The 12,096-nt window shown below is 38.0% G+C and overlaps 1 protein-coding gene across 2 annotated transcripts in view; it reads left to right on the forward strand.

The window, feature by feature from the left end:
• Positions 1-6,855, forward strand: part of LOC136843158 (tubulin beta-4B chain) — a 66,466-nt gene extending 59,611 nt beyond the window's left edge. For both annotated transcript variants that reach the window (XM_067111211.1, XM_067111210.1), the window contains exons 2-5: positions 2,751-2,866; positions 4,031-4,134; positions 4,381-4,625; positions 4,970-6,855. In XM_067111211.1, the coding sequence (XP_066967312.1) occupies positions 4,074-4,134; positions 4,381-4,625; positions 4,970-5,782 (1,119 nt within the window). In that variant the 5' untranslated portion in view covers positions 2,751-2,866; positions 4,031-4,073 and the 3' untranslated portion in view covers positions 5,783-6,855. The remainder of the gene's footprint in view (positions 1-2,750; positions 2,867-4,030; positions 4,135-4,380; positions 4,626-4,969) is intronic.
• The last annotated feature ends 5,241 nt before the right edge of the window (positions 6,856-12,096 follow it).

Raw genomic sequence — 12,096 nt, forward strand, 5'->3', positions numbered from 1 at the left:
GCCAGTACTACAGAATAGAAAAAAAATCTAAACAATGACTGTAGGATGAACCCCGCACAGAGGGGTGAATGGAAATCAGTCAAGGAGTCAATGACCGTAAATGAGATGGTTTGATAAGATTTAGTAATGGTATGGCAATATATCAATTCCTTAAATGTTGCACAAGGCATGAAAGTAAGTTGGTCATTCCCATGGTTTCACAAACGCTACCGTGCACTTGACGTTAGACAAGTAACATAGGAAGAGATCGCGATGAGTTTCGAACAAACAACAAACCAAACCAATGTGATCTGTCTGCATAACTGATTTTTATTAAATATTTATCTCTGTCGATTCTGCGTCACAGAAGCTAATAAGATAGCAGGTTCATGGGTAATTTTTTCTTTGTTCACTCTTATTCACTCAAACTTTGTTAACCTCAAATATCTGCTTTGTTGTCGACCTGGCTATTCGCACCCCATGTGTGCAACGCCCCTTAGAATTCTACCACTGGTATCAATAATAGGAGAGACCTTAAATAGAACGCAAAACAAAGGGAAAATAGATATACCACATTCACCTGTTTTCTCATGCTGTTTGTATTCTTTCTGTCTATTCCTGCAATAAATTATTTAATTGTGTATTTAGCAACAGAAAAACACAAGTAATGACTGAAAAAACGATTTAATGTATAAGCTCTTTGTTCCACATACAAATCCACATACAAATAGAAAGCTCCATAAAGCGATGGGTGGGGAAGGAGAGAAAGCTTTGGGCTGGTTCTGGAGAGAGAGAGAGAGAGAGAGAGAGAGAGAGAGAGAGAGAGAGAGAGAGAGAGAAGGATAAGTGACCCTCATTAACACTTCCTGCCCCACACTCCTACCAAGCGACTCTCTCTCTCTCTCTCTCTCTCTCTCTCTCTCTCTCTCTCTCTCTCTCCACATCTTTTGTTGTTGTTCTTATACAGGATCTGTTGCTCTCCTCCCCCTCGATCTTTTTGTTTCTTTTCTCAGGGACAACCGCTCTCTGGCCTCTACTTGCACTTGCAGGAAGAAAGACCTTTGGCATTCTAGCCTCCATGCAAGAGTGTGTATACATATTTAAAAGATGACATTCGACACCTCAAGAGTGAGCCCAATGTACCAAAGGAGCTTTGCATATTTAGGCTTGCTTTTTTTTTTTTTTTTTTACATTCGTGAATGACGTCACTCTTAAAATTGAGATGGTATGCTTTTTTTCCCCCCTATCTTTTTGGCAGACGATACATAACTGCCAGCAGAAATGCAAATAACACTGAAACAAACCTATAAAAAATATATTTATACGAAGGATATTATGTTCTTAAGAGGAAGATGCACGTTTAACTGAAGGTACGCTGGAAATTTAGTGTAAATTCAGCCCTCATTCAACATGGTTAGATTCCAAAACAACAGGTCTTTAGTGAAAGCGAACATTAGCGCTATATATCCAAGATTGCATTTGAGGGTGTAGCGAACTCAATTTCTTTCATCCTCTATGAAGTGGAATCAATTATTTTTATGAAATTAGATAAAATCTGCAATATTGTAAGGATATATTTAACTCTGTCCCAACTTTTGTTGCAGTTCCTACTATTCAAACTAAGGCTAACCCACCATAGTCATGACAAATTTTTATGTCTGTCTAGCTTTCCATACCAGTGATTCGTAATTAATTACATGAGTTCCTTTCTTGTATTCACGATCCTTACTGTGTAAATCTTATGCAGGACTCTTGTCTAACATACAAGTCATGTGTAACAAGTAACAGTCAACAAAGATCCCCACACAAGCACTTATGCACACACACACACACACACACACACATAGAAACAAAGTCCTACATGTTCTGATCGAGTATCTCATTGAACTTTAAATTGTAATTTTTTAAAAATAGTTATGAAAATTGTTGAGAGAGAAAGAGATGCTATTTTGATAAAAAAAAAAAAAGTCTCTCTCTCTCTCTCTCTCTTCGGACTGCCAAGTATGATTACAGTCCAGATGTGTGCCATATAAAAATGGCCTGGCTACATACAATTTATCTTTATTATTATAATTTATACAGCATTTATTTCGGCTGTGTGTATGGTTGGTAGTAAATAAAGGAAAGGGTGCAATATTTAAAGCACTCTACATCGCGATAAGTACTTTTGATGTCACAAAGGAGCACTTTTATCTAGAACGCAGCACCATTAACAGACTCTCGACTGCCGTGAGTGTAGGTTTTTATGTCATCGATCACCAGATTGATGTAGCAGACGAAACTGACTCATTTTTTGCACGTTTAGCCCCAGTTTATTGTTAGATCTATTCAGATCACATTTTTCATCGGAATGCATTTCATCATTTATATTTCCATATATGTTTGAATTAATGTGCTTACTCTTTAATTAAGTTTCGCGTGCAAATTGTTTTCATTCGAGATAATAGTGCATCTAATATGCTTTCATACATAAGAGAGGATGATAGTAACCTCACAAAATAGCGCGGAAGCCACCTGAAATGGATCTTGCACTAGAAAAAAGGCAAAATCGAAAGACATGAAATCATAAACATCTGGGGTTAGACCTTCTGATATAATTTTTCGTATCTTTGCCTTAAAAATAAGAAACAATTATCTTAATCATTGTGTGTGTGTGTGTGTTTTAATGGGCATTGCTAAACGCTGATAAGAAATAAAGACTGCTGCTACTATTACTACACTTACGTGACTGTGCTGTTTTATTTATTTATTTGTTTATCTTTCTTCCATAGTTCTGGGAGATCATCAGTGATGAGCATGGCATCGACCCCACGGGAACGTACCGTGGTGACCACGACCTGCAACTCGAACGAATCAACGTGTATTACAATGAAGCCACCGGTGGCAAGTAAGTTCAACCTGCTGTGACGTTACAGATGTTACTTATCGATCCTCTGGCAGTTATGCCCAGAAGGAACCCTTACTTCATTCAAGAGCGCGAGTTTTTTCTTTGTGACACGGACGACGGTCCTGCCCATTCAGACACTTACTGTGCTGAAAGCCAAGGCAAACAAGAGAGTGAAAGGGGGTGTGAAATGAGGAGGATTGTAGGAATCAGTGAGAACAAAACTTTAAAGAAACTTCTACACCTTAGGACTGTTGGGTCCAGCTATTAGTACGAACACTTGCATTAATAATATAGTTATGTATTATTATTCCAACATGTCACCCACCCTCCAGTAGATTTAGTAATAGCTATATGAGTCAGTTATATATTTTTTATGATCTGTTAATTACCTTGGGGCTCCTCTTGTTATCGGCTTGGCCCAAATGCACACCTGTGCTACCAAGACTGAATAAATTATTTGTATTTGAAATCTGGTTTTGTGAAGGATTTTGCAACATAAAATGTTGAGATCTGATAAACATTAATCGGTTAGAATAAACAGCGAGGCAGCCAAAGCATTCTAATTCAGATCTGATGTAAACATGATAAAATTACTATTAAGAAACATGAACCAAGTAGAACGTCAGTTATTAGTTAGAAATTTTGTGCTAGTTTTAGAATTACAATTGTAATAAAACACATGAACAAATAAAGTGCGGTGTACTCAGTTTTGTTGGTCAGCATACAATATATGCTCTTAGATATCGAATCCAATGGGATATAGACATTCAGTAATCGTATTTTTGAACAAGGCTGACAGTTACCTTTCATTTATTTCCTTCAAGATCAAATAAGACGCGAATCATCTAGTCATTTGGGCAAACTTGTGTATATTTTCAGTTGCCTCAGTGGATTCAGTAGATGGTTGGTATTGCATTTTACACATCTGGGTACAGTTTAAAACTGCATTGTGTATTGTAAATCAGCATCACTGCATTATATACTTACTCTTGTTTTGAAAACTTATCTTTTGAAACCAACTTGGTACATGAAGAATTTTCTCTTTGTGAAACTGTTTGTAGCAGAAAAAGATATTGTGAAATATCATCAACTCTCTATTAAGTCAACATCTGATTACAAGTGGTTTTATGTTCAGTGGATGTGATGCTGCTTCTGTGTTTACAGATATGTACCCAGAGCCATTCTTGTCGACTTGGAGCCCGGCACAATGGACTCTGTCCGATCTGGGCCTTTTGGGCAGCTCTTCAGGCCTGACAACTTTGTATTTGGTAAGTTATCTATCTTTGCTTTTCGTCAGTTTCCGAATGTTAATGAATTGTGGTTTCGATCGTCTGATTCTTGGTAGTAGGCAGGAGAATGAAGAGAGGTCAAATAGAGGAAATTTGCTTGTAAACATCAAAAGAAAGAGACAAGGAGTGTCTTTCTCTCCCTCTCTCGCTCTTCTAACTCTGTTTGTTTACATTTGCTCTGCAGTCATTATTAGCGTCTAATGACAAACTTCATTTCGATTTCAGGTCAGAGCGGAGCTGGCAACAACTGGGCCAAAGGCCACTACACAGAGGGCGCTGAATTGGTGGACTCTGTCCTCGATGTAGTACGTAAGGAATCCGAAGGTTGTGATTGCCTTCAGGGCTTCCAGCTCACACACTCCCTCGGCGGTGGCACTGGGTCAGGAATGGGCACACTTCTCATCTCCAAGATCCGTGAAGAATACCCAGACCGTATCATGAACACCTTCTCCGTCGTACCCAGCCCAAAAGTACTTTTATGAGATGTTATTCTAACAGTATTGATCAGTTGTATTCATATTTCATAGTATTGATCAATTGTATTCATATTTCATACATCCTGATGTTTGTGAATATTACAGTAAACATACATTTATTATTGTTATATTTCATTATTATTATTATTATTATTGTTGCTGTAGTTGTATAAAAGAATTATACTGATAAAGAAGGTTACTGTTACTAAAGTACAGCATTAGTAATCTGACTGGTTATTATTAACATTATTATTATTAATGTATAGTTTTGTAGGGTTTTATCAATTAATATAGCATGTGTATGAATATTCATACATTGAATTCTATTTCCTTTTCAGGTATCCGACACCGTTGTTGAACCCTACAATGCCACCCTCTCAGTCCACCAGCTCGTTGAGAACACAGACGAAACCTACTGTATTGACAATGAAGCTTTGTATGACATTTGCTTTAGGACACTGAAACTCTCCACCCCCACTTATGGCGACCTGAATCATCTAGTCTCTCTTACAATGTCTGGTGTTACGACATGCTTGCGATTCCCCGGCCAGCTCAACGCCGATCTCAGAAAGCTAGCTGTGAACATGGTCCCCTTCCCTCGACTCCACTTCTTCATGCCTGGATTTGCACCCTTGACCTCTCGTGGCTCTCAGATGTACCGTGCTTTGACTGTGCCCGAGCTCACCCAACAGATGTTTGACGCCAAGAACATGATGGCTGCTTGTGATCCCCGCCATGGTCGCTACCTAACCGTTGCTGCCGTCTTCCGTGGACGCATGTCCATGAAGGAGGTGGACGAGCAGATGCTTAACATCCAGAACAAGAACTCCTCTTACTTCGTCGAATGGATTCCTAACAACGTCAAGACTGCAGTTTGTGATATTCCACCAAGAGGTATTAAGATGGCTTCCACATTCATCGGCAATTCCACTGCTATCCAAGAGCTATTCCGTCGCATTTCTGAGCAGTTCACTGCCATGTTCCGGAGAAAGGCTTTCCTTCACTGGTACACAGGTGAAGGTATGGATGAGATGGAGTTCACAGAAGCAGAATCCAACATGAATGATTTAGTTTCCGAATACCAGCAGTATCAAGATGCCACAGCAGAAGAAGAATACGAGGATGAGGAGGAGCATGCTGAAGAGGCTTAAATTCCCCAAATACCCCTTACAAAATCCTTACCTTTTGTTCATACCTGCCTACTGGACAACACAGTGTTGATCCTGTCATATGTAGTATTAGAATGCGTAAGGATATCAACATGATGAAAGATCTCATTGGAGTTATAGAGACAAGTTCTGACTTGCCTCTTCAGTTGCCATTCTGTTTCACTTCGAATATCTTTTACTCAAGGTTTATGCCACTGAGTTCCATGCTATATTATGTTTCACAGTGAGGTGTTTGTGCCCACTGTAAAATTGGGAAAGGTTTGCCCCTAAATTGGGGCAGACTTTTGAGAGGAGCAAAGTGGAAGATTATTCCAAGACACAACGTGCTAATACACTGCCAAAAGATTCGCGACAGATGGTGTCTTTCACTTGCTTCACTCACATACCCACTTAGTTCATTATAGACCCACTTCAATAATACTATGTCTCTCTCTCGCTCATTCTGTTTCTTCCATGCCTTCGTCTTTTCCGTGCTTATTTCAGCTCATGGCCCTCAGTTTTTAGGTTTATCCTCTCTAGTCCTCTTTCGTCAGGAGTCACCCTGGAGGAAGGCCAAGCCAAAGAATATTCTTGACTAGTAAAGGGTTCATTACACTCAGAAGAATTGGGGAGAGAAATGCAGACGGTCAACATTTGAGTCAATCAATTCATGTTGCAGTCCAGTTTAGATGTCTTGAAATCTATATTCTTCTATTCCTGTGAAAATTACTGAAATTGTTAATGGTTAGGATGATTCACCAAAACCAAAAATGCATTACCCAAATTCATGTATAAAAAAATCGATGACCATAAGTGGAATACTGATAAAAAAAAAAGTCCTATTGTAAGATATGTATACAGAAGCTGCAAATTCCCTTGCTAGTCACGTAATTGATAATAATTGTGACATGTCACAGTATTATTATTATTACTATTATTATTATTATTATTATTATTAACCTAACTGATTATTTGAATTTGTCTTTTTGTTCGCATTTTGTTCTAGTTATAGTCAAATTACGGCATTTTAATTTTTATTGCAGCTCTGTATCTTTAATAAAGGTATTTGTATGGTTGCTATTGTTTGATTCTGTTGCCTTCCTAACATAATTTTGCTTGCACAGAAAAATCTTAAGATCTCGCTGACATTTGAACATTTTACGTGTACAGACATAAATTGTAGCAAAAAATTACACATCTCATCCTCTGTATCTGTGGTCCTTGCCAATAACCTTGACCTTTGCATAGATACATCAGTATGCTAAATTTGGCCTGAGGAAACTGCATGGCAATTGCAAGAAAGCTAATTTATCATGGTCACATTAACTATGAGAAAAACTTTAACCTTAAACAAACAAATTATTAAAACGAAATAAACAAAATATACGTAAGGGTATGATTATAAGTCATTTAGAAAATAGTCTTGAGCAAAAATTAACACAGACGTTCACTGGCTGAGCAAATGAAACTGTAAAAAAATACGATAAGTCCAGGGTTACAATCACGAAGCGCTTTCACTAGCTGCTTTCTTCCCTCTGTTGTGTTTCTGCAAGGCTGTAACTGCCTGTAAGATTGGGAGAATTTTAGTAGTGATTTGACCCAGCATAACTTGCATGTTACGTAACAGTGAATGAAGAGAGTTGTTTACAATGTACATCAAGGCGTAAATCTGAACCCACAATAATTAAAAGTACAGTAGTATTATTGCCTAGCCCCTTTCCCCCATACACTTTATAGGCAATACTGAATGTTCTTTACAGCGTGCCTTCGGCCCCTAGCAGCAACCCCTTTCACTCCTTTTATGTACCTCCTCATATTCTCTTCCATCTTGCTCTCCACCCTCTCCTAACACTTGTTTCATAGTGCAACTGCGAGGTTACACCTTTCCAGCCTTTCTACTCTCAATTTCCCTTTCAGCGCTGAATGACCTCATAGATCCCAGTGCTTGGCCTTTGGTCTAAATTCTATATTTCATTCCTCACCCCGTCTCCGTAGGAGGGTTAGTGCCGTCAGCGCACCTCACGCGCGGTGCATTGTAGGCATTACTCAAGATTCTTTGCAGCGTCCCTTCGGTCCCTGGCTGAACCCCTTTCATTCCTTTTACTGTACCTCCTTTCATATTCTTTCTTCCATATTAGTTTCCATCCTCTTCTAACAATTGTTTCATAGTGCAACTGCTAGGTTTTCCTCCTGTTACACCGTTGTAACCTATTACTCTGAATTTTCCTTTCAGCGCTGAATGGCTACATAGGTCCCAGCGCTTGGCCTAAATTGTATAAATTCTATTGCCGAACGCCGTAAGAGGTTAACAGTAAGTGCACATTACGTGGTACATTGTAGGCAATACTAAACGGCGTTTGCTACGTCCTGCTGCCCCTAGCTGCACTCTTTTACACAGCAGTAGTAGTGCTCCCCAATTTAGATTTACCACGTCTGATTCACATTCCACAACTGAGTTCGATCTGTCTAACCTATGTTACGGTAAAAATATTGGGCTTCAGAGATAAAATAGTTCAGCCTGAACGTCACACAGTACAACTTGCTTTCACACTTGGAGGAAGAAGTTACCACAGAGGATAAAGAGATACAATATTTAGTATGTCGCGTCGTCGGCAAGGTAAAAATAAGTATACCTTAGTTTAACCAGACAACTGAGGTGATTGACAGCTCTCCTAGGGCTGGCCTGAAGGATTAGACTTATTTTACGTGGCTAAGAACCAATTGGGGACCTACAGCTTATTGTGGAATCTGAACCACATTATACTCAGAAATTAATTTCTATCACCAGAAATTCCTCTAATTCTTCATTGGCCGGCCGGAGACTCGAACTCGGGACTAACAAAGTGCTAGCCGAGAACTCTATCGATTCGTCCCACAAGGAACTGTCGGCAAGGTAAAAATAAGATGTCATTGTTGAGACGACCTCGTCGATTCACTTTGATGAGGTTGAAAGATATATAGTTGGTGCACTACCATCAGAAAAATTCTTTTTCAGTTTTTTATTTTTATTTTACTTTTGCTGGAATATTTTCGGGTCAATGTCCAGAACAACTCCGCGGTGAGATATAAGAAAATAGGTCACACTATAATTTTCACAATATAAAATAATAAAACTTTGTCTCTGAACACTTTTTGAGGAGATTCACCATATCCGAGATATTAATGATTATCTAATCGGTATCCTCGAAAATTTTCTAAGTCGTTTGTTTACATCCAGTAGCACTTCGCGTACTTGATCTTACTGGAGTTAGTTCGAAAATGAGGTTTTTTAATGTAATGTTTCTCAGAAAGAGTGTAATGTTTCTCAGGAAAACTAGTTCCCCATCGAGTGATCTTCGATTTTTGACTTAAAAGGTTAGACAATACCTGTCCCCCAACCCCCTCCATAGCTAATATGGCAAAATTGTGGGTGTTTCCTCATCATAAGAAGTGGTCTGAAACGCTTTAAATATGAAAAACATTACATTTTACTTTTAATTTTTGTACTTTATGCATGCGGAGTTCTGGACATTTACCTATTTTCGCCTAGTCACCAGCATTCTTGTCAAAATGATTGAAGTGGTGTGTTTAGTAATGGTATTCATGATCACATCATCATAAGCTTTCCATTTTCATCAGACATTTATTTGAAAACGAAACTTGCGCCATCATCAACGCATGCGCCTCTTAATCCAGACTAATTACGAAGTATGCGTCAGCCGTTTACTTAATGCTATGCACTGTTTCCGACTTACCTCCTTGTTTGGATTTTTGCTGTTCTGGAAAATTTGGACCAAAAGTTCTAAAGGATGAGGTTGCTAGACCCTCACTCCTTTTCTTGACCCCAGCAAACAAGATAGGCCTACCCAGTTACAGTTGATTGGACTGGTGGGCTTACCATGAACTTAGCAAGTGTGAGCTGAGACATTCACTTTTTAGCCTTGACTTGACTACCTCAACCTTGCCCGTACATACACATACTCATACACAGGTAAATTTTTTGCTTTAAACCATTATTGCATTCCCGAGTTTAAAATATGGTTTGAACATTTCTAGGGCCCATTTCATTAGTATCCTTTGGGTAGGGGAAAACGCCGATTGGGTGAAATACAAGGATGGGTTTAACCTAACATAACCTAGGGAGCCGGATCCTTACTTAGCCGGGGGTGCTTCACCCTCCTGGACCCTCTCCACCTAGTCGTACCTCGGGTGGGCTTTGCCCAGCTGGACCCCCACCTAACCTAAAATAGGGCATTGTAAATTTAGAAATAGGATCGAGACAACGTTGCTGGGGCCCCTAGGTTAGGGTAGATTGAATCCAACCTTTTATTTATTTCTTTTAAGTGTTTAAAAAATCACAGTAGATGCACGTGACTTCAGTGTATAAGCGAATCCCACAGGAAAATGACAGGCAGAAGTTCAGTACCAGGCGCTTTCACGTTTATTAACGCATCGTCGGGCCACGAATGAGACACAGATATAAAGAAGGTTACAAAGTAAACAAAAAGAACAAGAATACCAGATGGTCAGTTGTCAAAGGGTAATAAACAGAAAGATAATCCAGGATAATCCGGGATCGAGCTGTCACAAACTGAACCCATAGACCAAACCACAAGACATACTACAGTTTAGGCTTACAAAATCCAAAAGCATGTATAACCTTGAATACCAGATGGTTAATTGCCAGGGGATAAAAATCCACGGCAAATACGGGATCACGCGGTCACAAACTAAATCCAAATATATACTTAACCATAAGGCAAACGGAATCTTACCCATTCACATTGCAGAAACATGTATAAAAATGAATATTAATTTTGCGTATATTTATCGACAACTTTTTTAATTATGAAGGTCAAGTTTAAACAAACCAAGACTCAAATTTAGAACACTTTCATTATTTGACTTGATAAAACAAGATTCGATGATATTCCTTTTAACTGTGTCATTGCACGGAACTAAAGGTCTTGCTTTACTCCAGTGAATAGGATGATCTAAATCTCTCATATATACAAATAATGCATTCGATATTTGGCCAGTTCTCACAGAATATTGGTGTTGTTTGATTCGTTGTGAAAGTGATTTTCCAGTTCGTCCATAATATATTTTATCACATTTTTTACAAGGAATTTCATAAAATGCAGCCAGAAACATCTTTAGGAGAATTTTTTATCACTAAACTCTTAACATTAAAATTACGGAAAACAACATTTATGTTGAAAAGCTTTAAAATTCTAGGAATTTGTAAAAACCTTTCATCATACGGTAATTTGAAAATATTATGCTTGCTGAATTCAAGTTTGTTATTAGTTAAATAGAATGTTTTCCTGGCTCATTTCCATGCTACATCTACAAAGGTCCTTGGGTATTTAAGTTTCAAAGCAACATCATAAATAGTTTTGATCTCAGCATCAATGAACTGCGGGCTAAAAACACGTAAAGCCCTTAAGAACATTCCAGAAAAGACAGAGAATTTAACATTTTGATGGTGATTGGAATAATAATGAACAAAAGAGGCAATGTTAGTTGATTTTCGAAAGACTGAAAAGGTGAAATTTCTATCATGTCTATGGACAGTTACATCAAGAAAATTCAAATTACAATTTCTCTCCCTCTACAGTAAATTTTATAGAAGGGACTAAATTATTTAGCTTAACGAGAAATTCTTGGAGATTTTCGTGAACTGGCTAGACAAAAAATGTCATCCACATACCTAAACCATATAACCTTTCAGGGCAAAATTCTAAAGTTGTACAAAAAATTCCCCATTGAAACAAAATTTACTGTCTTTGATACATAACCTTATAAGATTTGTGGGGTTTGCTACAGTTAAAGGAATGTCATAACTTTCTAATTCTTCCTCTAAAAATTCCAGTAAATCATCTACAGGAACTTTTGTAAATAAAGAGACAACATCAGAACTAATCAGAGTAAAATCAAATTTCAAATTCAAACTATTCAATTTGTCTATAAAGTCGACATTATTTTTTATGTTCGTATTAGAAATGTTTCCTACCAATGGTGTAAAAATTTTGACATGCCATTTAGATAAATTATACGAAACTGAGCCCACTGAACTAATGATTGGTCTAATGGGGTTATTGATTTTATGTGTCTTGACTAAACCGTAGAGATATGGTAGGGAGGAGCACTGATTGGTAAACTGTTTAATTAAATGGTCAGAGCCCCTAAAAATGGATTTAATTTGTTTGCTAAAATGAGAGGTAACTGTCTGTGTGGGATCTGACCTCAGTTTCGTATAAGTTTCACTATCATTCAACATTGCCACTATTTTATTTACGTAGTCACTTTTATTCATTATTACCACTGCATTAGAC

The sequence above is a fragment of the Macrobrachium rosenbergii genome, chromosome 11 (genome assembly GCF_040412425.1).
Source record: "Macrobrachium rosenbergii isolate ZJJX-2024 chromosome 11, ASM4041242v1, whole genome shotgun sequence".
Lineage (NCBI taxonomy): Eukaryota > Metazoa > Arthropoda > Malacostraca > Decapoda > Palaemonidae > Macrobrachium > Macrobrachium rosenbergii.